The sequence below is a fragment of the Urtica dioica genome, chromosome 7, assembly GCF_054948205.1.
Source record: "Urtica dioica subsp. dioica isolate 48M chromosome 7, U.dioica_male_clone48M_v1_H2, whole genome shotgun sequence".
NCBI classification, from domain to species: domain Eukaryota; kingdom Viridiplantae; phylum Streptophyta; class Magnoliopsida; order Rosales; family Urticaceae; genus Urtica; species Urtica dioica.
The window spans coordinates 4610989-4637312 of NC_142762.1; the positions used below are offsets into that span (position 1 = coordinate 4610989).

Genomic DNA, 26324 nt, shown 5'->3' on the forward strand with positions numbered 1-26324 from the left:
TTTCGACACAAAATAAGAATTAAAAGTAAACAGACGATCATTTTTTTTTATGAGGGGGCAATTGTGGATTCGGGTCATAGTTCAAGGGGCATTCCAGTAATTTATTCAAAATAAAAATTATATTTGGTTTGCCAACGTGGCCTATCGTACTGAGCACTGAATCCTTAATAAAAGTCCAATTGAGCCCTTTTTCAATTTTTGCCGCCAATTCCCTTCTCTTGCTCCTCCGCCTGAGGGTTTGGCTTCGGCGTTCGACATTCTCTCGCTTTAAAAAATCAAAGAAACAGAAAACTCGATTCGTATCATAATTCAATGGGCCCCACTTCCAATCTTCCCGGCGACTTTGAAGAAGACGACGATGATGTAACTTCATTTTCGTCTCCACTTTCTGTTTCTCTTTCTTTTCGCTAATTCTTCTCTTTCAGGGAATCGATTGGAGCGAAGCCTGTAGAGAAATCGACATAGTCTGCGAAGCTTCAGGGAATTTCGCTTCCACTTCTTCCATTCCTTCCGAGAAGCCTCAGAGATTTTTCCCAGGCCGCGAGAACGCCAAGCAATCGACGCTCGACAAATTCGTCGTGAGATCCGCGCCGAGGCTTCCATCAGAGATTCCCCAAATCAGGGAACAGAGTGAAGAAAAACCGTCCTGCGTCGAGATCGATCCCGATGCGGCCAAAACTTGGATATACCCAGGTTCAAATAAAGTTTATTTACCCTTTAATTTATCTATTTTACCCATCGATTTGTATCACATCATGCTGTTTATCGTCCTATCTCAAAATGCAAGCTTTTCATATTCTTATTTTTAATGTTTATTTTTAAGTGTAGTTAATGTCTCTATGCGTGAGTATCAATTCCATATCACGAAGACTGCACTATTCTCCAATACGCTGGTGGCTTTGCCGACGGGACTGGGAAAGACTTTTATCGCCGCTGTTGTAATGTATAACTATTTTAGATGGTTCCCAGATGGTAACATTCTTATTACTCTTCAATCTCCACAATTATTGCCGCTGTCATAGAACTTGTGTCTTATAGATATTTTTCTCTTTGGTTAAATGCATCATAGCCCACATTTTGATTTCCACTTCATGGATGAATTCTGATAGACCCTTGTCCTTACTAGAGACGTATCAATGAGTGAACGAATGGCAAAATGACTTTTTGTATTGATAAAGTAGGATACATTAGGTAACCTGGCCTTTCAAGAGGACCAATGCTCTCCAGTGGAGTACAAATTACTGACTACATCCTTGCGTGCCCTGCCTAATCCCTCATTCTTTACTTTTTTTTTTTTTTTTTAAAGAAAAATACTGTGGTGTCCGGGTTAGACCTGGCTAAATTCATTCCTAGTTAATTTGATGACCTGAATATCTTGGTCATATTGGATAAGCTTACAAGAATAGCAACACATTGTCTTTGTATAACAGGAAAAATTGTATTTGCTGCACCTTCTCGACCGCTGGTTGTGCAACAGATTGAAGCCTGCCATAATATTGTAGGAATACCACAAGTGAGACCGTGTTTTTCTCATCCACTGCATGATTAATTTAATTATTCTCTTTGGAATATTCTTTTACGATCCATTTTCTCATTTTGACAAGATTTGGATGGACACAATAAAATGCAGGAAATGACAATTGATATGACTGGCATGACTATTCCTGCAAAAAGAGCAGACCTTTGGAAGTCGAAAAGAGTATTCTTCGTGACTCCCCAAGTGCTGGAGAAAGATTTACAATCCGGTGAATAAACTTTTTCTACTTGCATCATTAATTCCCTTTCCTACAACTCTTTACTTAAAGACGTATTACTATCTGCCTTACTAATAGAGGAAATAGCACTGGAACACAATACTAGATTACCAAAATAAATGGTCAAAGTGCAATACGTATCTGCTCTGAGTATATTGTTACAGAATGTTCTAGAATTAGTATTAATTACTAGGGTTTATACTTACTATTATTAGCATTCATCTTGTATATAAATACCATGCTAATCTAGTGAATAAAATATCAGAAAATTCGTCCAAATACCTCTTCACATGGTATCAGAGCCTAAAATCCGAAATCAGCCTCTCTAAATCCGAAATTAAGCCTTCCCAAGTTCTGGGTTCGAATTTTGCTTCCCTCCGCCGAAACTTTATTCCCAAACAAACCCTAAATTCCCAATTTTTCTAGGGTTTTGAAATCCCAACTCAAATACACCTATTTCGTTGATATTTTAATCTCACCACCCAGCTAGAACGTCCGAGCATCGTGTTTCGACCAAGTTTGTGCCGGTCGCCGTCCCGAAAACTCGCCCACGCGCCGCCGACGCTCCTCCACGCGCCACCACTCGCCGCCCACATGCGCAGCGTGTGAAGCCCACCCGCCATCCTCCAGGCGCCGTTTTTCAGTTCCGCCGCTTCCCACCGCCTCGTCGACTTCTCCTCGGCCCGTTTGACCAATTTATTTTGTGGTTTCTCACACCGGTTGCCTCTGCCTCCGTCTTCGCATCGTCGTCGCATCGTCTTTAGTCTCGTTGCTTGCCCCCAAATCCCGTTGCCCAACTCTCGAAGTCGGAATGACTGAACGAAAGACTGTCAGTGTTTCAGAGATGGTGCCCATGCTCTCGAAGATTACGGACCTCAAGTTAAATGGTTCGAACAATTGGAGCAAGAGCATTCGTTTGTTCCTCTGAAGCATCGACCAAGACAACCACTTGACCGACACTGCTCCTAATGACGTATCGCGGAAAACATGGGCTTCGCGATGATGCTCGTCTTTTCCTACAAATCAGGAACTCCATTGACAATGAGGTAATTGGTCTCGTCAACCATTGTGAGTTTGTTAAAAAATTAATGGATCACTTGGAATTCCTTTACTCCGGAAAAGGAAACCTTTCTCGCATATTTGATGTGTGCAAAGTCTTCTACAGGGCTGAGAAACAAGACCAATCACTCACCTCTTACTTCATGGAGTACAAGAAGACCTACGAGGAGCTTAACATGTTGCTGCCCTTCAGTCCCGATGTGAAAATTCAACAACAACAGGAGCAAATGGCTATTATGGGCTTTCTTGCGGGACTACCTTCAACGTTTGAGACGGCAAGGTCTCAAATCATCTCAGGATCAGACATCCCTTCCTTCCAAGAGGTGTTTAGTCATATTCTCCGTACCGAAGGACCTCCGCCCACTCAAGTTAGTGGCGCTCTGTTATCTCGAAACTCATATGGTTCGGGGCGCTCGGCCTACTACAAACCGGGAGGGGGTTCACGGGCCTCTGACACTCGTCCCATGGAGCAAGGCACAATTCATTGTAACTACTGCAAGAAACCGGGCCATACCAAGGATGAGTGTCGAAAGCTCCAGGACAAGAATCAGAAGAACCGTTCCGCTCACATTGCATCCTCATCTGACAACTTTGTTCAAGTCCCTGCCGATGAGTTTGCCAAGTTCTCACAGTACCAAGAATCACTAAGGTCTTCAGATTCCCCTGATGCTGCCATTGCTGAATCAGGTAAAACAAATGCGTGTCTCATGTCCTCATCCTCCAAATGGATCATAGATTCTGGTGCTAGAGATCATATGACAGGTAACTCCAATCTCTTCTCTACCTTTACATCTCATGCTTCTGCTTCCATGGTCTCCTTAGTCGATGGCTCTTCTTCAAATGTCATTGGCTTGGGCACCATCACTCCAACTCCATCCTTACCTTTATCTCCAGTTTTACATTTGCCCAAATTATCATTCAATCCCCTTATGGTTAGCCATCTCACAAAAACACTAAATTGCTCCATCTTATTTTTTCCCGACTCCTGTGTTTTTCAGGATCTCACGACGAAATAGATTATTGGTAAAGGACATGTATCTGGAGGCCTCTACATTCTCGACACATCCAAACATATTGCATGTCCAAGTGTCACATGCATTTGACGAACATTGTCGCCTAGGCCACCCTTCTCTTCCTCTCCTCAAGCAACTTTGTCCTCAATTTAGCTCGGTGTCTTCATTAGACTGTGAGTCGTGTCAATTTGCTAAGCATCATCGTCTTAGTTCGAGTCCTAGAATAAATAAACAGTCTAGTGTTCCTTTTGAATTAGTCCATTCAGATGTTTGGGGTCCTTGTCCAGTTGCGTCCAAACCGGGGTTTCGGTATTTTGTCACTTTTGTGGATGATTTTTCTCGTCTAACCTGGTTGTTTTTAATGAAATCCTGTTCTGAATTATTTTCAATATTTTGTACTCTTTGTGCGGAAATTCGAACTCAATTTAACGTCTCTATTCGCACTTTCCGTAGTGATAATGCCAAGGAATACACGTCCGGTAACTTCCAAAACTACATGACGCAACATGGTATTCTCCATGAAACCTCTTGTGTCGATACCCCATCACAAAATGGAGTGGCCGAACGCAAAAACAGACATTTTTTCGAAACAGCACGTGCCCTCCTATTTCAAACACATGTTCCAAAATGTTTTTGGGCTGATGCCATTTCTACCGCATGTTTTCTCATTAATCGCATGCCATCTGCCGTCCTTCGAGGTGCCATTCCATACAAAATTTTATTTCCCAATAAAGTCCTTTTCCCGGTTAGTCCAAAAGTCTTCGGTAGCACATGATTTGTTCGGGATGTCCGTTCAGGTCTCACAAAATTCAATCCAAAGTCTTTAAAATGCGTGGTTTTGGGGTATTCTCGTCTTCAAAAGGGATATAGGTGCTATTGTCCAAGTCTTCAAAAATATCTTGTTTCCATTGATGTCACCTTTCAGGAACACTTACCATACTTCACGTCCGAGAGACCAGCCTTGTTTCCACCTGAGAATGATGACCTTTTAGTCTACTCAATCACTTCACCAGACATTTCACCACCTTTAGACTCAAAAGTCATCCCTCCATTAGCGTCTAACTCCATAAACACCACCGAACCTGCTTCCAGTCTTGCGCCACCTCCTCTTCCTCGACAACCAATCGTTTACACTCGACGCATCCGCCCAACACCACACACACTCATCGATCCTCCAACGACATGTCCTACACCGGGTCCTTCGTCGTTAGATCCACCTCAGATCGAAGATCTTCCCATTGCATTACGCAAAGGTAAGCGCCAGTGTACCTATCCCATCTCTTCCTTTATCTCATATAATCTTTTGTCATCCTCTTCATATGCCTTTGTTTCATCCCTTGACTCCATCACAATTCCTAAAATTGTACGTGAAGCCTTAGACAATCCAAGTTGGCAAGAAGTAATGACAGAGGAAATGAATACCTTAGACGACAATGGTACTTGGGAGCTGGTTACTCTTCATTCAGGGAAACGAACAATTGGATGTAAATGGGTCTTAACGGTCAAAATGAATCCGGATGGAACACTTGCTTGATTGAAGGCCCGATTAGTCGCCAAAAGCTTTGCCCAGACCTATGGCGTTGACTATTCCGATACCTTCTCTCCGGTCGCTAAGTTGACATCTGTTCGCCTTTTCATCTCCTTGGCGGCAACTCATGATTGGCACCTGCACCAACTCGACATTAAGAATGCGTTTCTACATGGGGACCTACATGAAGAGGTGTACATGGAGCAACCACCGGGTTTGTTGCTCAGGGAGAGTATGGCAGAGTGTGTCGTCTTCGAAAAGCGTTGTATGGGTTGAAACAAAGTCCTCGTGCTTGGTTCGGAAAGTTTAGCCAGACCCTTGAACAGTTTGGGCTTTTGAAGAGCAAATCTGACCACTGTGTTTTTCAGGAAATCGAAAGGTGTCATTCTCCTAGTTGTTTATGTTGACGACATAGTAATTACAGGAAGTGATACTACTGGCATTTCATCTCTCAAAACCTTTCTCCACAATCAGTTCCACACGAAGGACTTGGGTACGCTGAAATACCTAGGCGTCGAAGTAGCGAGAAGCAGAAAAGGTATATACTTATCACAAATGAAGTATGTATTTGATTTGATTTCCGAGACAGGAAAATTAGGGGTCAAGCCGTGTAGTGCCCCAACGGCTCCCAAGCATCTTACGAAGGAAGGAAAACCAATGGAGGATCCTGAACGATACAGAAGATTGGTCGGCAAACTAAACTACCTCACTGTAACTCGCCCAGACATTGCATACTCTGTTAGCATAGTAAGCCAGTTCTTGACGTCTCTGACAGTTGACCATTGGGCAGCATTAGAGCAAATCTTGTGCTATTTGAAAGGAGCACCAAGAAGTGGAATTTTATACTCGAATCATGGTCATACTCACATTGAATGTTTTACAGATGCAGATTGGTCAGGATCCAAGATTGATAGGAGATCGACGACTGGATATTGCGTCTTTGTGGTCTCATGGAAGAGCAAGCAGCAACATGTTGTATCGAGATCCAATGTTGAGTTGGAGTACAGAGCTATGGCACAAGCAACGTGTGAGATAATGTGGATACATCAGCTATTGACAGAGTTGAGTTTCGACATCACTTTTCCGGCGAAGTTATGGTGCGACAATCAAGCTGCCATCCATATCGCATCCAATCCAGTTTTCCACGAGAGAACAAAATACATTGAGATTGATTGTCACTTCGTTCGTGAGAAGATCCAACAAGGCTTGATTTCCACATCCTATGTAAAGACAGACGATCAAGTAGGAGATATTTTCACTAAGGCTCTTAATGGGGTTCGGGTTGAGTTTCTTTGTAACAAGATGGACATGATTAATATATATGCTCTAGCTTGAGGGGGAGTGTTACAGAATGTTCTAGAATCAGTATTAATTACTATGGTTTATACTTACTATTATTAGCATTCATCTTGTATATAAATACCATGCTAATCTAGTGAATAAAATATTAGAAGATTCGCCCAAATACCTCTTCACATATATAAACTTAAGTGCAAGGGACTTCGGCGTTTATAGTTGAGGCGAGAAATGCTCTCTTCTCCCTTGTTCTTTTTTCATTCAAAACGTGGTATGCTAGTTTGACATACAAATTAGACCCCTTAAGTTCAATTCTTATGTCGAATCCTTGCTTCCCCATTTCAAAATCTAGAAGACACAATTGTCAACAATGTTTGACTCTACTTTCTAAGTCTAACTGAGGAATAGATAGCAGTAACCTTTTCTTGCACTGATTAGTTCCTACTGGTGATATATGAAAGCAAACATTGTTGACATTAGAAACAAGAGTATTCATGGTCGCTACGGTAGTCTCCCGATTGATAATGCTAGGGCATCGTGGATTTCAGTCGGGTCTAACCTGGACACGATGGTTATAGAAAAAAATATGTAGGGACTGTCTGTATTAGCTCATGCTTATTGACGTGTTGAAGTGCTTTGACGTGTTGGCAGTCCCACATTGGAAATTTACAAGGCTTATAAAAGAAGCGGTGGGTATGAACAGCTAACCATCGCACTGCAAAAATTGGATAGGTTCTATCTATAGTCATTGGGGCCTCCTAAAAAGATTTAATAAATTCATCAAATGATAATAGGCACATGGGTCTTCTTGCAAGCTGGTTTTGCCAGATCAATTCATTTAAAGGGTTACAAAATATTCCACAAACTTATCAATACAAATGTGTTTTATTTTCCTTTTCTAAGTTCATCATCATTTTGTTAGGTTAAATTAGCTTTTTCTTCATTTTTTGGCTATAATGATGTATGATCATTCAGTGTGTTACATACTGTCAATATCATGAAGCATTACTTATTTATCCACTATGTTGATTTTTTGCAGGCATATGTTTTGCCAAACACTTGGTTTGCTTGGTGATTGACGAAGCTCACCGAGCTTTGGGGAATTACGCTTCTTCTGTTGCTGTTCGCGAGGTCTGGTACACTTCGTTTATATATCTTCGTGGTTTCGATTCCATTTCATTTTTTTTTATCATACATATCTTCAAAGCGATGTATGGGATGAAGCTTGGTAAAAGGATAATTTTTTATTTGCAGTTAATGGGTGTTCCAGTGTGTCTGAGAATATTAGCTCTGACGGCTACACCAGGGTGTAAGTTCCTGATATATACCATGCTTAAACAAAATATGCAAACACATCCTAATTTTTCAGTAATAGTTTTCACGCATCTTTCAGCAAAGCAGCAGACTATCCAGCAAGTAATTGACAATTTACGCATATCAACACTTGAATTCCGCGAAGAAAGTGACCATGATGTCATTAAATACGTTCATAATAGGAAGTTAGAGTTGATACAAGTAAGGATTCAGTACATATCTGTGTTTCATGTGCCTAAGAAAAACAAAATACTGGATTTTCACTATTGTTGAAACCTTAATAGGTTGCTGTGGGACAAGATGCATTTGGGATAAGTGAGAAAATTTCAGCTGTGATACGCCCGTATTTGAAAAAGCTGAATGATTGGCGAATTCACTCAAATAGAGATGAAAAATCAGTATGTGTATTTATGTTATGTATCACTTTACTTGCCTAACCATTATATGCTGGATAGAATGTTCAAATTTTCTTTTAGAGGCACATATGTTGGTATTGGCAATGATAGGATTAAACAATGCACCCGCCATTTGGGACAGTGAAAACCAGCAAGGCAGTGAGGTTGTTTCAGTCTGAAAGATAGAATATAAATTACTTTACTTACTGAAAAATGTCTCTCCTCTCTCCTCTCTCTTCTTTTCCCTTTCCCGCTCTCTGATCGGTTTCTCGTCTCTTTAACGAAAATATGGCCGGAGGTAGCGTCAGTTTTTTGTCGACAAGTTTAGACTTGAAAACAAGGAGTTCAGATGCTCCATAAGGAAGGATGGAAGAGTTGTGAGAATTGCAGAGGAGTAAAGGCGTTTAGCATTTTCGTCTAGAGAAAAGCTGTTGCTTGGATTCGTGACATGTCAGTGGAGATATCTGAAGCTTTTCAGCTTGTTTTCTTTTTAAGGTGGTTCTCGGATAATTTCTCGTCTCTCATTTTAGACGTTTTGGAGAACAAGCGTGGAAGATGTATCAAAATTCTAAAAGTCGCTCGAGGAGAGTGGAAAATCATCCTCGTCCCGGAAGGAAGGAATTCGAAAGGTTGGCTGTTCTTCTCCCGCTCGCTGTGCAATATTCTCAAGGATTGGAACCAAGAGAAGCGTGTTTTTCATGCACCTGAAGTCAAAAAGGCATTGCCGAGGCCGTTTGTACAGTCGGTAGTGAACTGTTTCAGCTTCAAAGAAGTGGTGGAGCCCAAGGGACGTTCCGCGCCTCCCTCGTCTTGAAAAAAAGAAGTCCTCGGCACCGAAAGATCTCTTTCTAAGATGACCACTAACAACAGAGACATTCCGAAAGTGCCCTTTTGTGTCCAAAATTGGGATTTTGCTGCATTAGTGTGTCGTCTTAAAGATGTGACACAATGGAAAGCTATTTTTCAGGAGATCCAGAGATGGACCGGGAAATCTTTTTCCTAGTCACCCTTCATTGGAAATAAAGCTGTGGTCTGGTGCTGTGATGATGAAGAGAACGATCTTTTGACGAGCTTGGCGGTGGTGGCTTTTAAGAAGGAAGAGGTTGCTTTCATCAGTTGTTGGTCGGAAGAACATTTATGGGCAGGCCAGAAGGTTTTCTTGCAGAATAGCTAGTTAGGGATTGAGGGTCTCCCTTTCGACCTTTGGAACCACAATTCTTTGAAGGAAATCGGAGATAAGCTAGGCGGCTTGATCGAAATTGCTAAAGAGACTCTTGACCTCTCCTTCCTCCAACATGCATAAATCAGATGCAAAGGGTTTGGTTCAAGGCTCGTTGAATCGGATTTAATGCTTGGTAACTCCGTTCGTTTGCGTTTGTTCAACCTGTGGCTCTTCTGCCGTGACGTCGGATTGTGGCTCGCCGTTGAACTTTCTTAGAACCGGTTCCAAGGACGACTCTCAGGCCGAGGCAGAGTCGAATCATTGCGCCTTTGGAAGTGGAGCCCTTTTGAATTCGCACAAAGTCAGAGATATTGCCCAAGGAATAGGATTAAATCCTACTAATGACTGCGCGCTTTTCCCTAGCACAACTGAAAAGAGTTCTTTTTTGGAAGGCACGACGTTTAAGAGGAGGGTGACACGTGTCCCTATGGTCGGCTTTTCTTTTCCTTCTAATTCTATCGTTGGAGAGAATGAAGGGCTCTGCACATGTGACCAAGGGATTTTGGAAAAGGCTTCTTGTTCTCAAGTGGGCCCTATCTAGGAAGAGGGCCTTCCAGTCCATGTTAATATAGTGCTCCCCACTGTCTGATATATGCCTTTTCAGAAAAACGAATCTTGGGCCTTCAATTCGGTAGTGCCGTCCAAGTCTGATGTGGTAGAAAATTTCGCTCCTCTTGCTAAGTCTGGGCCTAGTCGGTGGTGCTCTAAACAAAAACACATTTTTTGTGTTGCAACTATAGCTAGATGGAACGACTTTATCGGCGAGAAGAGCTTTGTCCCTCGAACACGGAAGTTCTTTACTGACTACGACAGTGACTCGGAACTGATGAGGGATCGGAAGTTTGGAAAATTCTTTTCGAGACGACGGAGAGAGGATCAGGAGGCCTCGTCTCCTTTCTGCCAAGAGTCGGGTATCGTGAGTGACATAGGGGGAGTTGAGTTAGTTGGAAGAAGAGCTCGGCTTGACTGAAGATGACGGTGTTTCGGACCTGGAGGATGGTTCATCTGAAGAATCTTTTTCCGTCTTCGCTTGAAGATGGTGAGATTGGCCCAAAGAGTGCCTCAATGGTTTGGCGTTAACCTTTGGACCCGAGTTTCCGCCGCCGACCGATTAGTGCTCCCTTGTGGATTGAAAGATGCTCTGACCCCTTACTCGACCTCGTCGCCGCTCACTGTCCGTTTCCCCCGACTTTGGACGCGGCGACTCCTTGCCCTTTCACTGATCAAGTGGTAGAGGGATCCGAAAAATCGACTAGAGTCAAGGGTCAACGCTGGGAGTTCCGGAATCTAGAATTTGAGATGTCCTTTGGTAAAATGAAGGAGTCTGGGAATTTACCAAGGAATCAGTGATTCTCTCTTGGAACATTAAGGGGACGGGTGACCCCGATAAGAGGAGAGGTATTAAGGCTCTGGTTTGTAGTGTTAACTCGTATATTGTAGTGTTTCAGGAGGTGAGAAGGTCTAATGTGGATAGAAGGTTCGTGGGTAGTGTGTGGAGCTCTAGATTTAAAGAATGGATTTATCTCTTTGCTATCGGTTTTTCTTGAGGTGTTCTTTTGGTATGGGATTCGAGGAAAGTTAGCGTCTTGAATAATTTTGTGGGGTCATTCTCGATTTCTATTGAGATTGCTAAAGTTGCCTCGTCGTGATGGTTCTCGGGAATTTACGGTCCTTGTCATTCGGGTGATCGTGGGGATTTTTGGGATGAGCTAGTAGTCTCGGCGAGCTTTGTGGTCCTGCTTGGTGCGTCGGTGGTGATTTCAATGTCGTGTCCTTCACTCATGAGCGTACTTCCTCGGTCAGGGCCAGGAGATCAATGAGGCTTTTCAATGAACTCATCTCGGACTTCGGCCTCTCAGATCTGCCCCTTTCTAATGGAAGGTTTACGTGGTCAGCGTTTCGAGGGGTATCGATTTGCTCCCTTTTTGACAGGTTCATGTTCACCGAAGGATGGAAAGAGTGCTTTCCTTTATGTACACAAGAAATCCAGTTTAGACGGGTCTCAAATCACTTTCCGTTCACAATCAGTACGTGTCCTGTTAAGTGGGGCTAGAGCCCTTTCAGACTCGTCAATTCGTGGCTGGTCAACAAGGACTTTAGGAATTTAGTGAAAGACTGGTGGGGCCAAGGTGAGCAGCAAGGTTGGGAGGGCTTCTGCTTCATGCGAAAACTTAAAAGGGCTAATGAAAAAGATTAAGGAATGGGTTAAAAGTGCGCATTCAGCGTGGTATTCAGCAGTTGGACAAAGCAGAGGAAGAATCGAACTGGCCACTCGATTTACGTAACAAAAGGGCAGAGTTGAAAATTAAGCTAGCGGGGATCTTAGAGGAAGAAGAGAGAGCGATCAGACTCTAAGGCAAAGTCGCGTGGGCCAAAGACGGAGATGGCAATACTAAGAGGTTTCATTCCATTATGTTGGCAAGAAAAGCCAAAAACGCTATTCGGAGCCTTGAAAAGGAGGACTTCTCATCGTAGAGGAGAATTTTATTGTCGAGGAGATCAACGACTTTTATTCTCACTTATTTTCAGCCAGCTTTGTCCGCACGACCGTGTGGGAGGGGGTGAATTGGCAGGCTATTTCTACTGAATATGCCTCAAAACTGTCTAGACCTTTCGAGGAAGATGAAATTAAAGCAGGGGTTTTCGGTTGTGCTAGGGACAAATTGCCAGGACCCGACGGTTTCTCCATAGCTTTCTACCAGGATTTTTGGGAGATTCTCAAGGACGATATTATGAGTCTTCTCTGAGTTTTTGAACAGCGGGGTAATCAACAATATTACCAATGAAACTCACCTTTGTCTGATTTTGAAGAAGCTCAGCTCTAGTAGAGTGAGGGATTTTCGACCCACTAGCCTCGTCACGAGTCTTTATAAGATCATTGCGAATGTGTTGACAGAGAGAATGAAAACGGTCATGGAAGATACGATCAGTGAGTGCCAAGGAGCTTTCGTGAAAGGGGCGGCAAATAACGGATCTGATTCTTATTGCTAACGAAACTGTGGAAGAGTTCAGCCGAGCGCGCAAGAAAGGTGGGGTTCTTAAGCTGGATTTTGAGAAGGCCTACGACAAAGTGAATTGGGATTTCCTCGACTTTGTTTTAGAGAAAAAAGGGTCTAGACACACGTTGGAGAAAGTGGGTCAGGGGCTGCTCCATGTTCGTCTCTTTTTCCGTTTTGATCAACGGCAAGTCTTGAGAAAGGTTCAGCGGGTCGAGAGGTATACGTCAAGGGGACGCCTTATCCCCCTTCTTGTTCATCCTCGTTGCGGACGCACTCTCGCGTCGTATATCTTGTTGAGTGAGCAGAGGTCTTTTTAAGCCAATCGTTGTCTGGTCGCCTGGTATCGCGATATCTCACCTCCAATTTGTCGATGATACACTGATTTTCGGCGAGGATGATTTGACAAGTTGGGAGAACTTGCTTGGTGTTGTCATGGAGTTTTGTGCAGCTTCCAGCCTCATGATCAACATTGAGAAGAGCAATGTAGTAAGCATTAAATGCTCCGAGGTTGAGATTCCTGCTCTTGCCGAGTCTCTAGGGTGTAAAGAAGCTAAATGGCCAATTAGCTATGTAAGAATGCCTCTGGGAGACAGCCCCATAAGAAAAGCGTTTTGGGACCCGGTTTTGGCTAAAGTGGTGAAGAGATTTGATGGCTGGAAGCCAGGTTTCCTCTCTAAGGGTGAGAAGATGACGCTTATCAACGCAGTCCTCTCCGCGCTCCCCTTATTTTATGTCAATTTTTAAAATGCCGGTGGGGGTCGCTGCCAATATTGAAAAGATTATGAAACGTTCTTGTGGGAAGGGTTTGAGGAAGGGCGATCTCGCACAGCGGTGGCGTGGGATACATGTCTTCCGAAAAACAAAGGGGAATATTGGCTTCGGTAGTCTTGTGGACAAGCACAACGCTCTCCTAGCGAAATGGTTGTGGCACTTCCCGATTGAAGAAGACACATTGTGGCATAATGTTGTCTCTGCTATCTATGGTGTTCTTTCCAATGGGTGGAACCGGGGGGACATTAAGGATTGCACGTTTCGTAGTCCTTGGCTCTCCGTTTCGACTGTCCGGGAGATGTTTTTCAGTCGCTGTTCATCGAAGGTCTTTGATGGGTCTATTGTGCGCTTTTGGGAGGAATTATGGTGCGGAGATATGTGTTTGAAAGACCGTTTCCCAGGTTTGGCTAGACTATGCCCCTCTCAAAATGCCCTATCAACAGATTCGCATCTTCTCCCGTTTTTCCCGGTCAAGTGAACTGGAATTTCGGTTTTCCCAGGAATCTGACGAACAGAGAGTCATGCGAAGCTACTGGTTTGATGGGGGTCTTGGATGCCTTCAATTGTTGGGAAGTCTCGAAGATCGGCGCATGTGGTTGGGTGACGAAAATGTTTTCTCGGTTAAGTCAATGGCCGAGGATCTTTCCCCCGCAGCCCCTCTGCCCCCCGTTCCTTTCTTCGATGCAGTTTGGAAAGCTTCAGCTCCGAACAAGGTTCAGTTCTTCGCCTGGCAGGTGGCTATCAAGAGAGTGAACACCGCGGATCGAATTCAAAAACTGAATCCTCATCTGTCTCTGTCGCCGAACATTAGTTCTTTGTGCCACAGTGCGAGTGAAGACGCTGATCATCTTTTCCTCCGGTGTGGCGTGGCTTCCGAAATCTGGCAGTGGCTCTTTTCAAAGTTGGACCTCGTCTCCAGTCCAACCTCCGTCGAGGCGGTGCTGAATACACACACATCTTCCGGGGGTTCAGTTCTAAAAGGGCCGCAGCCGCCAAGACCGGGGTTCTGGCTGGCTTGTGGGGAATTTGGAACATTCGGAAGAAGTCTATTTTTAAGGATGAGCTGTGGAACATGAATAGGTTGATCGATAGTTTAAATCATTGTATCGCCCTTTGGCTAGGGACTGGTCTAGCGCTCTGTAATTTTCGTCTTTCTGGGTTCATGTTTTTGTTTTTGGCTTCTTTGTACTTGTTCTTTTTCTCCGGCTTCGCCGTGATGAGTTAATAAAGTACCGTTGTTTCTTTTAAAAAAAATTACTTTACTTACTAGGTCCTTGGTAACTTTCTTACACGTTCACCATTAATTATCATTTACTTTTGAAGTATTCAGATGCTAGAAGTCCCTCTCAGCTCCTTGGACAAATACCCCGATACATTTTTTTGAAAGATTTCACCAATTGGTTAAGAGATATTGTGTGTTCCAGTTTTTTTTGTATCAACCCGAGTTGTGGTCTCCGTCTTCGTTCCAAAAGGGAATGTAGGACCTCTATATATAAACATTTTTTTGCATACAATGTATATTACTGACCGGATACATTTTGAAACTCGCTGATCTGATAAATCTATCCAGAACGACACAGATTGATCAGTTTGTCTTACCTTGAAATTTGATTATGCTTGTCTGACATGCTTTCTATGTTTGACAGTTGAGTCCTACTGCATTACTTTTTTCAAGGGATAAATTTCGCCAAGCTTGTCGGAACTTTTCCAATTTTGATAAGAATGACGCAGAAGGATATTTTGGACTACTTATAACCCTTACACACATCCGCAGACTGCTTTTAGTCCATGGGATAAGTCCAGCATATGAGATGCTTGAAGATAAATGGAAACAAGGGTGTGTTGTTTCTTTAGTTTTATATTAACAGAACTTTAAAATATTAAAAGGCGGCAACTGAATTCCCCTCGGACATTAAAATGGAGCCTCTTATTTTGCAACAATAATGATTAAAATAGAAATTTCGTATTGTAAAACTAAATTCTGTAGAGTTCTGCTGTCTAGCATTATGTCTTTTACGTGCTAAGCTATGTTTAAGTTGGCTATACTTTGATTCTGTAGGGGTTATCTTTTAAACTAGCACTCTTGGGTTTTCAACATTGCTTTAAGTACTCTTTTTAACTGTTTCAGGTCATTTGCGAGATACATGAGCAGAAATGAAGATATTATTGAAGCGAAACTCATGATGAAGCAAAACTTGTCCAATGGTGCCCCTAGTCCTAAATTATCCAAAATGTTAGAAGTGCTGCTGAATCATTTCAGTATGTGTCTTGTCAACACTTTATAATAATAATTATTATTAATAGGGTCTTTTAGCTATATAGCCATTTGACTTATAACGTTTTGTATAATAGTCAACTTTTTGTAAAGAGCCACCTCAACTTATTTACGGCACTCAGAAAGACAAAAAAAAACCCAAAATAGGCGGGAATGTTTCCGTGTATTTTTATCTTTTTGAGTGCCGTAAATAAGTTAAGATGGCTATTTACAAAAAAATTACACAATATTGGCTATCTAGCTATTCTTAGACTTTCGGTGGCTTATTTGGCTAATTTTTTGCTATTAATATTATTATTGTCAATCTTGCGACAAAATATGGAATCCTAAATTCTATATATACAAGTGATGAAGTAGCATCGCTTGTGTTTTCTACTAATGCTGTATTGAGGATTTTTGAGATAAGCAATGCTCTTTTTTTTTTTTTTTTTTTTTTTTTTTTGGAAATAAGATACTAAATGATTTGCTTCTCTCTCTCTCTCTCTAATGTCATACATGTATATCGTGCCTGCAGCAAAGGATCCAGAGAATTCCAGGGTTATTATTTTCTCCAACTATAGGCAAAGCGTCAGGTATTGAAACCATCTTAGTACATTGTTTGTGAAAGTTTATTTTAGTATACAGTATTTGGCTGACAGCAAGGGTCTTTGTTTAACTTTGAGGATTCGAACCTTTGACACCTGGCTTAGTCAGACACACGGATTTTTTTCCTTATACTGAACCAATGCACCGAAAAACTATTCGTGTGATTTTGTTCTTGTTTTTCTCTAGTTCCCTGAATCTGATTGAATCTCGTGTAAAATGACAACAATGGGCAGCGACATAATGGGTGCATTGGTCAAGCTTGGGAGTTATGTTAGAGCCACTGAATTTATTGGTCAAAGTTCAGGTATGGAAACCTTCAATAGGAATAAACTTTATTTTCTTTTCTTTTAAAAATATGTTTTTACTGACAATATGATTTCAAATGTAATGATCATCTTCCTTTAGAAAGTCAACAAGAAAGTGGTTTCTTAGATAATGCCTGATAGAAAATGGCTCAACTTATTTCTGCAGCGTGTTGTAACTCTTGTTTTGAAGGATGTATTTTTTTTTTTTTTTTTTTTTTTTAGAGAAACACGGGACATTTTTATTAATCAAACGGCGAAGCCGAAAAGATACAAAGGTAGTTGGTGAGGAGTTCGAAAGGGGACGGAGTGCACACTAATTAACGAACACGCCACCCTAGACAAATCAAAACCGAAACCTCATCCGACCAAAGGGACCAGAAAACGCCCTTAAATAGAAATTACAACATGCATGATCAATGCCTAGACAAATGCGCTAAATAATACAAATTGAACTGAGGAGTAAAGCATTAAAGCAATACAATGGTTGATACTATCTATCAATCTGTGAGTGTCCCAACATGCTAGCACATGAACAGATCCACGAAGACTTAATAATCGAAAATGGCTATACGGTTGTGATGAAAGCAATGAACAAGAATAGTCCTCTCTATTCACAGTTATTCCATATATCCCATACACAAGAAATAGCCTCACTCCATAGTCCATACGAATTGGTACATGTGAGCAGTTTTTTCACGCAATAGTTTTTGTAGCTAATATTAGAGTTACTGATTTACTGCATCATTCACGCTAGTAAAATTGAATATAGATTATATTGTAGCAAAAGACTATACTGACGAGTTTCTTACAGGAAAAAAATTGAAAGGCCAGTCTCAAAAAGCCCAACAGGCTGTGTTGGAGGTACGTATTTTCAGTCTCCGACTGTTTCTTCAACCACCTTGCTGTTTACTCAATTACCCTGTTACAGAAATTTCGAGCTGGTGAGTTCAATGTCATTGTTGCCACGTCCATTGGGGAAGAAGGTTTGGATATCATGGAAGTTGATCTGGTTATATGCTTTGATGCTAATGTTTCACCGCTGCGAATGATCCAGCGAATGGGGAGAACAGGACGAAAAAGCGATGGTCGAGTTGATATCCTTTGTGGTTGTTTTCAAATCTTCCATTAAGTAGGATATGAACCCGACTGCATTAGATTTTTTCTCGTTTCATAAAAATTGTTTTTCTTGACGCAATGTTCACTAGTTCTAGCATGTCAAGGGATGGAGATGGTAAGTTACACGCGCAAGCTAGCAAGTAGTAAGTCTATTGAAAAGCACATGCGAAATGGGGGTGTAAATAGCTTCATCTTCCATCCTAGTCCTCGAATGGTGAGATATTGGAGAGGTTTTATCTTCGTTTGCACACGGCGTATTCTCTTATAACACATACAATGACGTTAACTTGTAACTCCAGGTTCCTCATATCTACAAACCCCAAGTCGAGTATGTTGAGATTGCGATTGAAAAGTTTGTACGCACTGGAAAGAAAGTAAAAAATGATGGCACACCGGTGACACCTGTGTTTCAAGGGAAACTAACTGATTCAGAGAGCAATTTAATTTCAAAATATTTCAACCCACCAGGCGGTATTACATGGAAACCGTCTCTTATTGCCTTTCCGCACTTCCAGGCGCTCTCGTCAAGAGTTTATAATGTAAATCACTCGTATAAAACTGGCTTGCTGATTGATGCAATGCAACAGTTGCAAGGAATATCATTTGCCGGCGATAGCAGAACTTCCCTGATTGAGGTTATATTTCCAATCATTATGCTTGGATTTTTTTTTTCATTATTGTACTCTCTATCCTTTTAAGCTAGAACATGTTGAAACTTCTGCTCATGTTATCAATCTAATGGATTTAGGATGGTGAGGATTTGTGCATTGACAATGTTGAACATCACGTGAACAGTGAAGGTAATACGATGTATATAATTTAATTTATGCTTAAAATAATTATGCAGAAATTCAGTTACACTCTAAGAGCCATATGATTGAGATTAGTTAGATATTGGTTGTGCTAGGATAGTACAGGGTGTTTTTTTTTCTAAGGAAAAATGCATGTTTGCTCTTTTCCAAACATGTCCAATGAATCCTGTACCTCACTAGGATGCTAATAATGGATCCAGTAGCATGGATTTCTAACTTCATGTCCATGTTAGTTCGCATTTAACTTATATAGGATCATTCAAAACATTATGAACTGTAAACGGAAGAGGCATTGCATATGCTTTAAGAATTTATCTGCACTAGTCTAAATCGCTAAAATTCTACGGCAGATTTTTTACATGCCAATGATTCATTAATGCTCGATTCGGAAGGAGATTTATTGGACTATGAAGCATCATCACCTGATCATACAGTACAAACAAAGGAGAAGGATAGTGCGTTTGATATCTCTGTCCAAAGTCCTGCAGCACATTCATATCTCTTTGGATCGGATTTTGTTTCTGTCGATTCTTTTGGAAATGTTATCGTTCTCTCCATACCTGTACTTTCTATGAAAGAATTATCGCTATCAAAGAATACCAGTGAACACAAGGTGCTAAATTGTGTAGATCAATTTTCTTGGCATTTAGAAAGGGTCGAAAATATTATTGGCCAGATTACTCAATCAGGAGCGGTCCAAGATCAAAAGACTCCCCACCGAAAATGCCAAAGGTATGAAAGTCCAAGGTATTTATGTAGTTCAAATGCAGTGAAAGCAATCAATGGCCCAGAGAGGGTTCCTCTGACACCAACTAGGAGAGAAAATTCGGAGTACGAAGACAGTGCTAGTGAGACACCGGATGATGATGCTGATACATCATTGTTTCATGACAAGGATGGTCGCGATTTTGGAGATATCGAGCTTAGTCCTCGGCTAACCAATATGATCAAAAGTGGCATTGTTCCGGAATCTCCTATCGTGGATAATGGTCAGTAATTCATTTTGAGCCATAGCTTTTTTCTTTTCTTTTCTTCTCATCCTAGCAGTTTTGAGTTTCGTAATCAATTCAACAAGTATACTTCTATATTTGAATTCTGTAGGGTTATCAAATGGCAGTGAGGGGAATCTTGCCGATTCTGCTATAAAAAGAGCATCCCAAACTCCCGTTCTTTGTAACAATGGGAGTGCCAGCATAAGAGGTTTTGCTTCCAATTCCCCGGTGGCAGACAAATCTGAAAGTCCATTGGTAGACTTCACAAACGATAGCAGCAGTAAAAATTGGCAGTTAAGCATTGGAGAGAAGTCAGAAAGTGTAAAAAATACTCGCAAGTTCAAAAGATTGCGTAAGATTGGGGATTTTGAAGAGAATGGGAATCTCCAGAGAGAGAGATGCAGTTCTCTTGTCTCGAGAGCAAAGCATTCAAGACGGGGGGGTATGTGTCGAACATCAAACCTGTTACATCTATATAAATCTCAGTTGCAATTGTCTTTGTTGTTTTGTTGTACAGTTGTTAGATTCTATTGGATTTATGTTTTTTTTTTATATATATATCTTTCGCGTTGCCCTCGTTCTTTGGTGATACTTACAGGTAAGAAGCAACCTGTTAATGACGACGTAAGAGCCTTCATTGATGAAGAAGCCGAGTACGCTAAGCACTTTTGTTTTTCAAACTTTTGTTGATTTGTTTTTGCTACTTTCTGATTTCAGTGTGTTGGCTGTTTGTTGCATAGGGTATCTAGCAATGGAGATGCGTCTGAAGATGAGGAAGATTACCAAGACAACAACTCACATGGTAGTTTCATAGATGACAGAACGTATTCCACAAATCCAATTACTCAATCAGTGACCGCACCTGATATGATGGCCATTTACAGGTCTCTCTCTAATATATATATATATATATATTTGATATATATCAAATATATATATATATATATATATATCAAATATATATATATATATATATATATATCAAATATATATATATATATATATATATATTAATTATACCTTTTTTTTAGCGGAAATAGTCTGAATTATTATACTTTTTGGTTCTTTAACTAGTTTTACGAGTGAAATGGCCCATGAACTACAATATAATTAGTTTCTCGTACAAAGTTTACAAATTAATTGTTTGAAAATATGTTTTTTAGGTAGAGGAAATGATGGTAAAAGTCCCTTAAGTTTTAAGAAACATCTAATATAATCCTTATTCTTTATTTTGAACGATAAAGTCTCTAATATTGACAATTACACATTCCGTTGGTCCCTAATACTATATAACGTTAAAAATAACCTCTCTGCTCAAATCTTTCTTTCTTTCTCCGTCCCTTCTATTGTTTGAATTGTTTTAATGATTTATTTTACAAAAAAAATGTTTAAATGTTCATTCTGTTAACAATTTAACGTCATATAGCATTAGGGACCAACGGGATGTGTAATTGTCAAGATTAGGGACTTTTACCGTTCAAAATAAAGAATAGAGATTATGTTAGTTGTTTCCTAAAATTTAATGGACTTTTGCCGTCATTTCCTCTTTTAGGTAATATATATCATGAAAATTGTAATGTTTTTGATAAAAAGATTAAAGCGCGACAAAATAAATAGTTCGAGGACTAATCTGATCAGAAAATTAGTTTAGAGACCAAAATGCCCAGTTGTGTAATAATTAAGGGCTATATATATATATATATATATATATATATATATATATTCCCAAATCTTTTATTTAGATTTAATTAGAAAATATAAATTATTGCAAATGGTTCCGAACTCTATTTAAATTGCTTGAAGCTCATTTCCTTAACACTTCCACATATTATTCCAATTATTTAATCACTGTTTTGAATTGGGTTTGAATATTTATTTTAAGTGTTCTTCTAAACAATATTCATATCGAGTGAATTTACCAAACATGCCATGTCTGAATAATAGGCGTTCGTTGCTCACCCAATCGCCAATGCCAAGACACCCAAGTCCCTCCACAACCACACCTAGCTCTCATTCTTCTTCAGTTGCCACACCTAGAATGAGTGAAACAGAAAGCTTGCATGGGAAGCAATCTTTCTCCTTCCGCTCCCCTCTGACCGACCCCAAGCAATGCTTCCAAATGAACTGCGACTCTGAAGCCGTGCCTTGCACGACGGGGGCTTCTTCCATAAACGATGCTCGCAAAAGAAAGCTTAGCTTCTGTCCGTCGATTTCTGTTCCTGCAGTGAACTTAGAGCGAGAGTTTCAGCTTCTTCAATACGAGAATGGTTTAATGCCGTGTGATGATGATGAGTTCTTCGAGGATATTGACTGCGACGCAGTTGAGGCTCAAGCCACTTTGATTCTCCAACAGAAATCAGTGACTTCGACAGTGCAGAAGAAGAAAGAGACTACTTTATCTTTGCTTCCTCAGAATCCGGATTTGGATATCCCGTCATTTGAGGATATTGACTTCGACGCAGTTGAGGCTGAAGCCATTTTGCTTCTCCAGCAGAAATCAGCCACTTTGACGCCACAGAAGAAGCAAGAGATAAGTGCTCTTTTGCATCCTCATAGTCCGGGTTCGGATATGCCGTCATTTGATCTTGGGATTGATTAGTAATGGAGTTAAAATGGTGAAGTATGGAATCAAATTATCTTTGGAACTTCAAAAATGGTGTCCAAATCCTAAGAGAGGATCTGATAGGACTCCTATTTATATAGTGCAGTGATTTATGTAAAGGATAACGATATAGGGGTAACAAAATAAATATTTAAATTATACCTGAAGTTTTTCTCTTTCGTTGCCAAGAGTTTTTGCCGCTATTTATAGCTGTTAAACTTGTGTATAGAGGGAAGAGGCAAAGTGAAAAACTGAGACTGGAAGTTACAGTTGGAGTTCACCTTTTTCATTCTCAATCTCAACTTTGAGTTGGAAGTAATGGGAAAAGATTGTGAGCATTTGCTTACACAGTAACTATATATATTATAGGGCAGTTACCTAATGAAAGATGCGAAGAGATACCCAACGTTAGTGTTCGTGCACTGGACATAATAATGGATAATTTGATGGTATAATACTTCGGGTAAATTTAGCTAGATATTTTAGTAATTTTTAGAGTTAATAGCTGCATAAATACTCAATGTTTGAGTTGGGTGTCATTTAAATACCTTATGTTTTATTTTCACGGTAAAAATACTTAATATTGGATTCGAGTATCACCGGTATTCATCATGGATTTAAACGAATAGAAATCTAACATGGCACTGATTTACTTCTAATTTTGCGTTTTTATTAAGAGAAATTGTCACAACTACTACCTATATGATAACTTTTTCCTATTTTCCATCAAATGCATAATTTGGACACCAATGCCACTAACACCTATGCAAAACTACCTATTTACCCTTCACTTCTTACATTCTTACAATCTCACCAACACTCCCCTTTATTGGTTGGCTCTCTCTCTCTCTCTCTCTCTCTTTCTCTCTCTCTCTCTCTCTCTCTCTCTCTCTCTCTCTTCGCATCAGTCTGGTTTCTCTATCTCTCATCTTTCTCGTTCTCTCTTCTCGTCAATCTATCTCTTTCTCTCACTCTCTCTTCTCTCTTCTCTCTTCTCGTTCTCTCTGTCCCCTCGTCGGACTGTTTTTTTCCCGATCTCTCTCTCTTTCTCTTTCTCTTTCTTTACCCCAAAGCCACCAGACCCAAGAAACCCAGGAGCCCGAGGACCAGCTCTCTTTCTCGCACCAGCTCTCTAAAACCCGAGGACCCAAACGCCCACGAGACACAAATGCCGACGAGATCCAAACGCCAAACTCAAAACTCCAGATTTAGTCCAAGACCAGGTCGCACACAAGGTTCGTTTCGCTTTTTCCCTAAATTTTGTGGTTAAAATTTTAGGATATTGTTTGGTATGTTAAGAATCTTCAGAGTTCATCAGTTGTTGACATTAGATGTCAACAATGGACGTCAACTGTTGACATCTAATGTCAACAACTGATGAGAGAAATTGACTTCTAAACTCTACAAAGTTCATCAGTTGTTGACATTAGATGTCAACAATGGACGTCAATTGTCGACATCTAATGTCAACAACTGATGTGAGAAATTGACGTCTAAACTCTACACAGTTCATCAGTTGTTGACATTAGATGTCAACAATGGACGTCAATTGTTGACATCTAATGTCAACAACTGATGAACTCTTGTCACGACCCGCGAGCGTCGTCACCTCGCCCGCAAGCCGCGACTCGACGGAACCAACATCACGTAACGGGAGCATATCATATATGAATAATATAATGTAAACAAACATTTAAAGTAAATACATAATTTACAAAACATATAATATACGAAATACAATATTATTAAAAATGCGGGAACGTTTACAACAAAAGTGGTTATCGAAATTCTCGGGAAATTTTTCGTTTTTTCTTTCAGAACTAGAAGTCGTATATCGACCCTCATATATATACATATATGTACATAGAAGCTCCCGACTTCACATATATACACGGGATATTATTTAAGGAAGAGTCGATATTATTCAAAACATTATATATATAGAGGTCTACTTCCCGAGCCAGAACCCATAGCCCGTAGGTCAAGAGATACGCGTTCCGTCTCAGTTTCCTTCTCGGTCGTCTACATTGCCGCCTTGCCCTTATCTACATTACCAAGGGACATAAAACTATGAGTCGAATGACTCAGCAAGCGGGAGTCGAGCCTATGAAAGAAAAGCAGCTAATGCAAAGCATGTGACGTGCGAACAAGCAAACAAGAATGCAGGATGCAGCTATCACCTAAAAGTGACTAATGAGCGCGCATCCTAGAATACTAGCCGTCCCGCAAGGTTATACACTCCTCACTGCTATAACCTCCGGTCCGACTAGAGACCAGTTTTCAACTTCGAGCAGCAGTCGTCAACTGATCTAAGTTTTAACACATGTCTGGGATCCACTAGTGGTACTTCCTTCATCATGACGTCAGCGCCACTGGTCTCTGGCATAGTGAGCTCGCGAACCGCGACCATCACCCACTACGCCCCGGTGTGCTCAAGGCAGCTTCCGGTGAGTCTTCCAGCAAGCAATGAGCTCGCGATGCGCGACCTTCACCCATTGCTTTGAGTACTCGGCGCACGGACCGACATGGCCCGCCAAGCACAAGTCAGGGACTTGTGAGTACCACCGACACGAGTTTAAAGTTTGGGTACACTGCAGCTAGCAGCGTACACGTTAAACTTATATACGGAAGAGCGTGACGGGATAAACCCCGAAAGAAGTTATTGTTTCTCTTTGAAGCTCGTTTAGTGTTTTAAGTTGAAAGCTCGAAATGTGACTTTCGAACTCTCTACTCTCGATTGAATTTGAGAGTCTATCGCTCTTCCGTCCTCTCGATTCTAACCTACTTCCTAGAGTTAGAAGAGAAGTCTAACCACACACGAAGCAAACAAGGCTGGTTCAAGTTAGTGTTTGAACCTAACGGGCGAACCCGAGCTAAGTTTTCAAGCAAGAGTGGCCGAAGCCTTAACTTTCGAGTTTATTCATTTTTAGGCTTTTACCTACTCTTGTTTACTAGCAAGCAAATGCACAAACAAACAGGGTTATACCCTTGGTAAGTAGTTGACTAATGTCTCCACACTTACCCGGAATTGTTCGACAGAAAGCTTGACGATTCCCGAAGATGTCTTGCTTCACACGTTCTTCGAGACACTTGGCACTTGTCGAACGTCGAGAGAACTAGCATCCGGAGTTGAACATCTGTTAGTTAATGGATTCGAGTTTACTTAAAGATAATAGGGTTCATTGTCGGGATTAGAGTCGGTTCGGAATTCGAGAATTTAATTTATTATTCCCCGGTTTTTCGGAGGTTTATTCAAGACTCGCGTATCCTCCTATCGAGAGTGATACGAGATAATGTTCAACGAATAATCACGAGTCTTAAATAAATCAAATAATCCGAAATTAAAAATAACCGAGAATTCCAAACGAATAATTAAATTAAATTCATAAGCATCGTTAAATAAATAATTTATAAATTATTTATTTAAATTCTGAAAGTACATATCTAAGAGTATTTAAACGCTATAAGCGATTTAAAACTCACGAGTTAATCGAGCTTTATTTCGATAACTCTATCACTTGATATCTTCAGAAACTGATCTCGTCGCTCTTGACTCGTCTGGTTCCCGTTCGTCCGTCAAGATCTGTAATACAAACCTGGAATCCAACGACGAGTTAATATCTTAAATTCCAAACCCTTATCAGTTTCATAATCCAAATCCCGATTCCAAAAATCCCGAACCCAACACCAATTTAAGTACACTTAAACCGAAATCCAATTATCCGGAAACGTTCTAATACCAAACGACCACAAAACTCAAATCGAGGCTCAGAAAAATAATCACGAGCAGTGAGACCGAGCCAGCCAAAACGAAGCCCACGGTCACAAACAAACATATGGCTCAACCAAGTTACACGGCCAACCTAGCCAAGATAAGCTTTATGGCCAACACTAATACCAACCAAACAATCGGCCAAACAACATACTCAGCCAAAACAACCACTCAAACCAACATATAGGTTCTCAGATTCAACATCACAGCCTCAGCTAAAACAAATCAACACAAACATCAGAAACCTAACAAAACACACACGGCCAAGACAAGTGAAATCACTGAAATTACGTCCAAACTTCAAATCATCACCGAACAGCCATTATCAAACGAAACCCAAGCTTCAAACAGGTTTACAAACGTCTCAGAAACATCAATTGAAACGCAGGAATTCAAAAGCCCCAACTCAAACCCTAGTTCATCACATTTTCGGCCAAATTCATACCAAACCAAGGAAATACGAAATCAATTCTTAAATTCGAGCCATAAACATCAACAACCGAGTTCAAACATC

At 40.8% G+C, this 26324-nt stretch overlaps 2 protein-coding genes and 1 long non-coding RNA gene across 3 annotated transcripts; 2 read left to right on the forward strand and 1 right to left on the reverse strand.

The window, feature by feature from the left end:
* The first annotated feature begins 206 nt into the window (after positions 1–206).
* On the forward strand, positions 207–22306 carry FANCM (DEAD/DEAH box RNA helicase family protein). The gene is made up of 23 exons (XM_089620759.1): positions 207–363; positions 426–693; positions 829–972; positions 1431–1513; positions 1631–1745; positions 7690–7781; positions 7905–7959; positions 8044–8165; positions 8249–8362; positions 14998–15188; positions 15480–15610; positions 16141–16198; positions 16445–16515; positions 17328–17377; positions 17445–17610; positions 17719–17846; positions 17932–18267; positions 18381–18432; positions 18795–19433; positions 19546–19878; positions 20035–20089; positions 20177–20320; positions 21381–22306. Exons 1-23 carry the CDS (start codon positions 313–315, stop codon positions 22033–22035), a joined length of 4053 nt encoding a protein of 1350 aa, XP_089476885.1. The 5' UTR covers positions 207–312; the 3' UTR covers positions 22036–22306.
* LOC149390151 (uncharacterized) lies at positions 2843–3840 on the forward strand. The gene is made up of 2 exons (XM_089621200.1): positions 2843–3500; positions 3812–3840. The coding sequence occupies exons 1-2, from the start codon at positions 2843–2845 to the stop codon at positions 3838–3840; spliced, it is 687 nt and encodes a 228-aa protein (XP_089477326.1).
* Positions 22307–23898: 1592 nt separating the features above from the next.
* LOC149390152 (uncharacterized) lies at positions 23899–25630 on the reverse strand. Its single transcript, XR_016300353.1, has 3 exons — positions 25522–25630; positions 25061–25154; positions 23899–24083 (listed from the first exon to the last, which is right to left on the reverse strand). It is a non-coding gene; the product is annotated as an uncharacterized LOC149390152 (long non-coding RNA).
* Positions 25631–26324: the final 694 nt, after the last annotated feature.

Bases quoted from the DNA above. Each gene is read 5' to 3' on its own strand.
- FANCM (XM_089620759.1), top strand. From the start codon at position 313: ATGGGCCCCACTTCCAATCTTCCCGGCGACTTTGAAGAAGACGACGAT. The intron at 15,611-16,140 runs GTATGTGTCTTG...TCGTGCCTGCAG, and splicing joins AGTGCTGCTGAATCATTTCA to CAAAGGATCCAGAGAATTCC. The intron at 19,879-20,034 runs GTATGTGTCGAA...TGATACTTACAG, and splicing joins AAAGCATTCAAGACGGGGGG to GTAAGAAGCAACCTGTTAAT.
- LOC149390151 (XM_089621200.1), top strand. From the start codon at position 2,843: ATGGATCACTTGGAATTCCTTTACTCCGGAAAAGGAAACCTTTCTCGC. The intron at 3,501-3,811 runs GTAAAACAAATG...TGTGTTTTTCAG, and splicing joins TGCTGCCATTGCTGAATCAG to GATCTCACGACGAAATAGAT.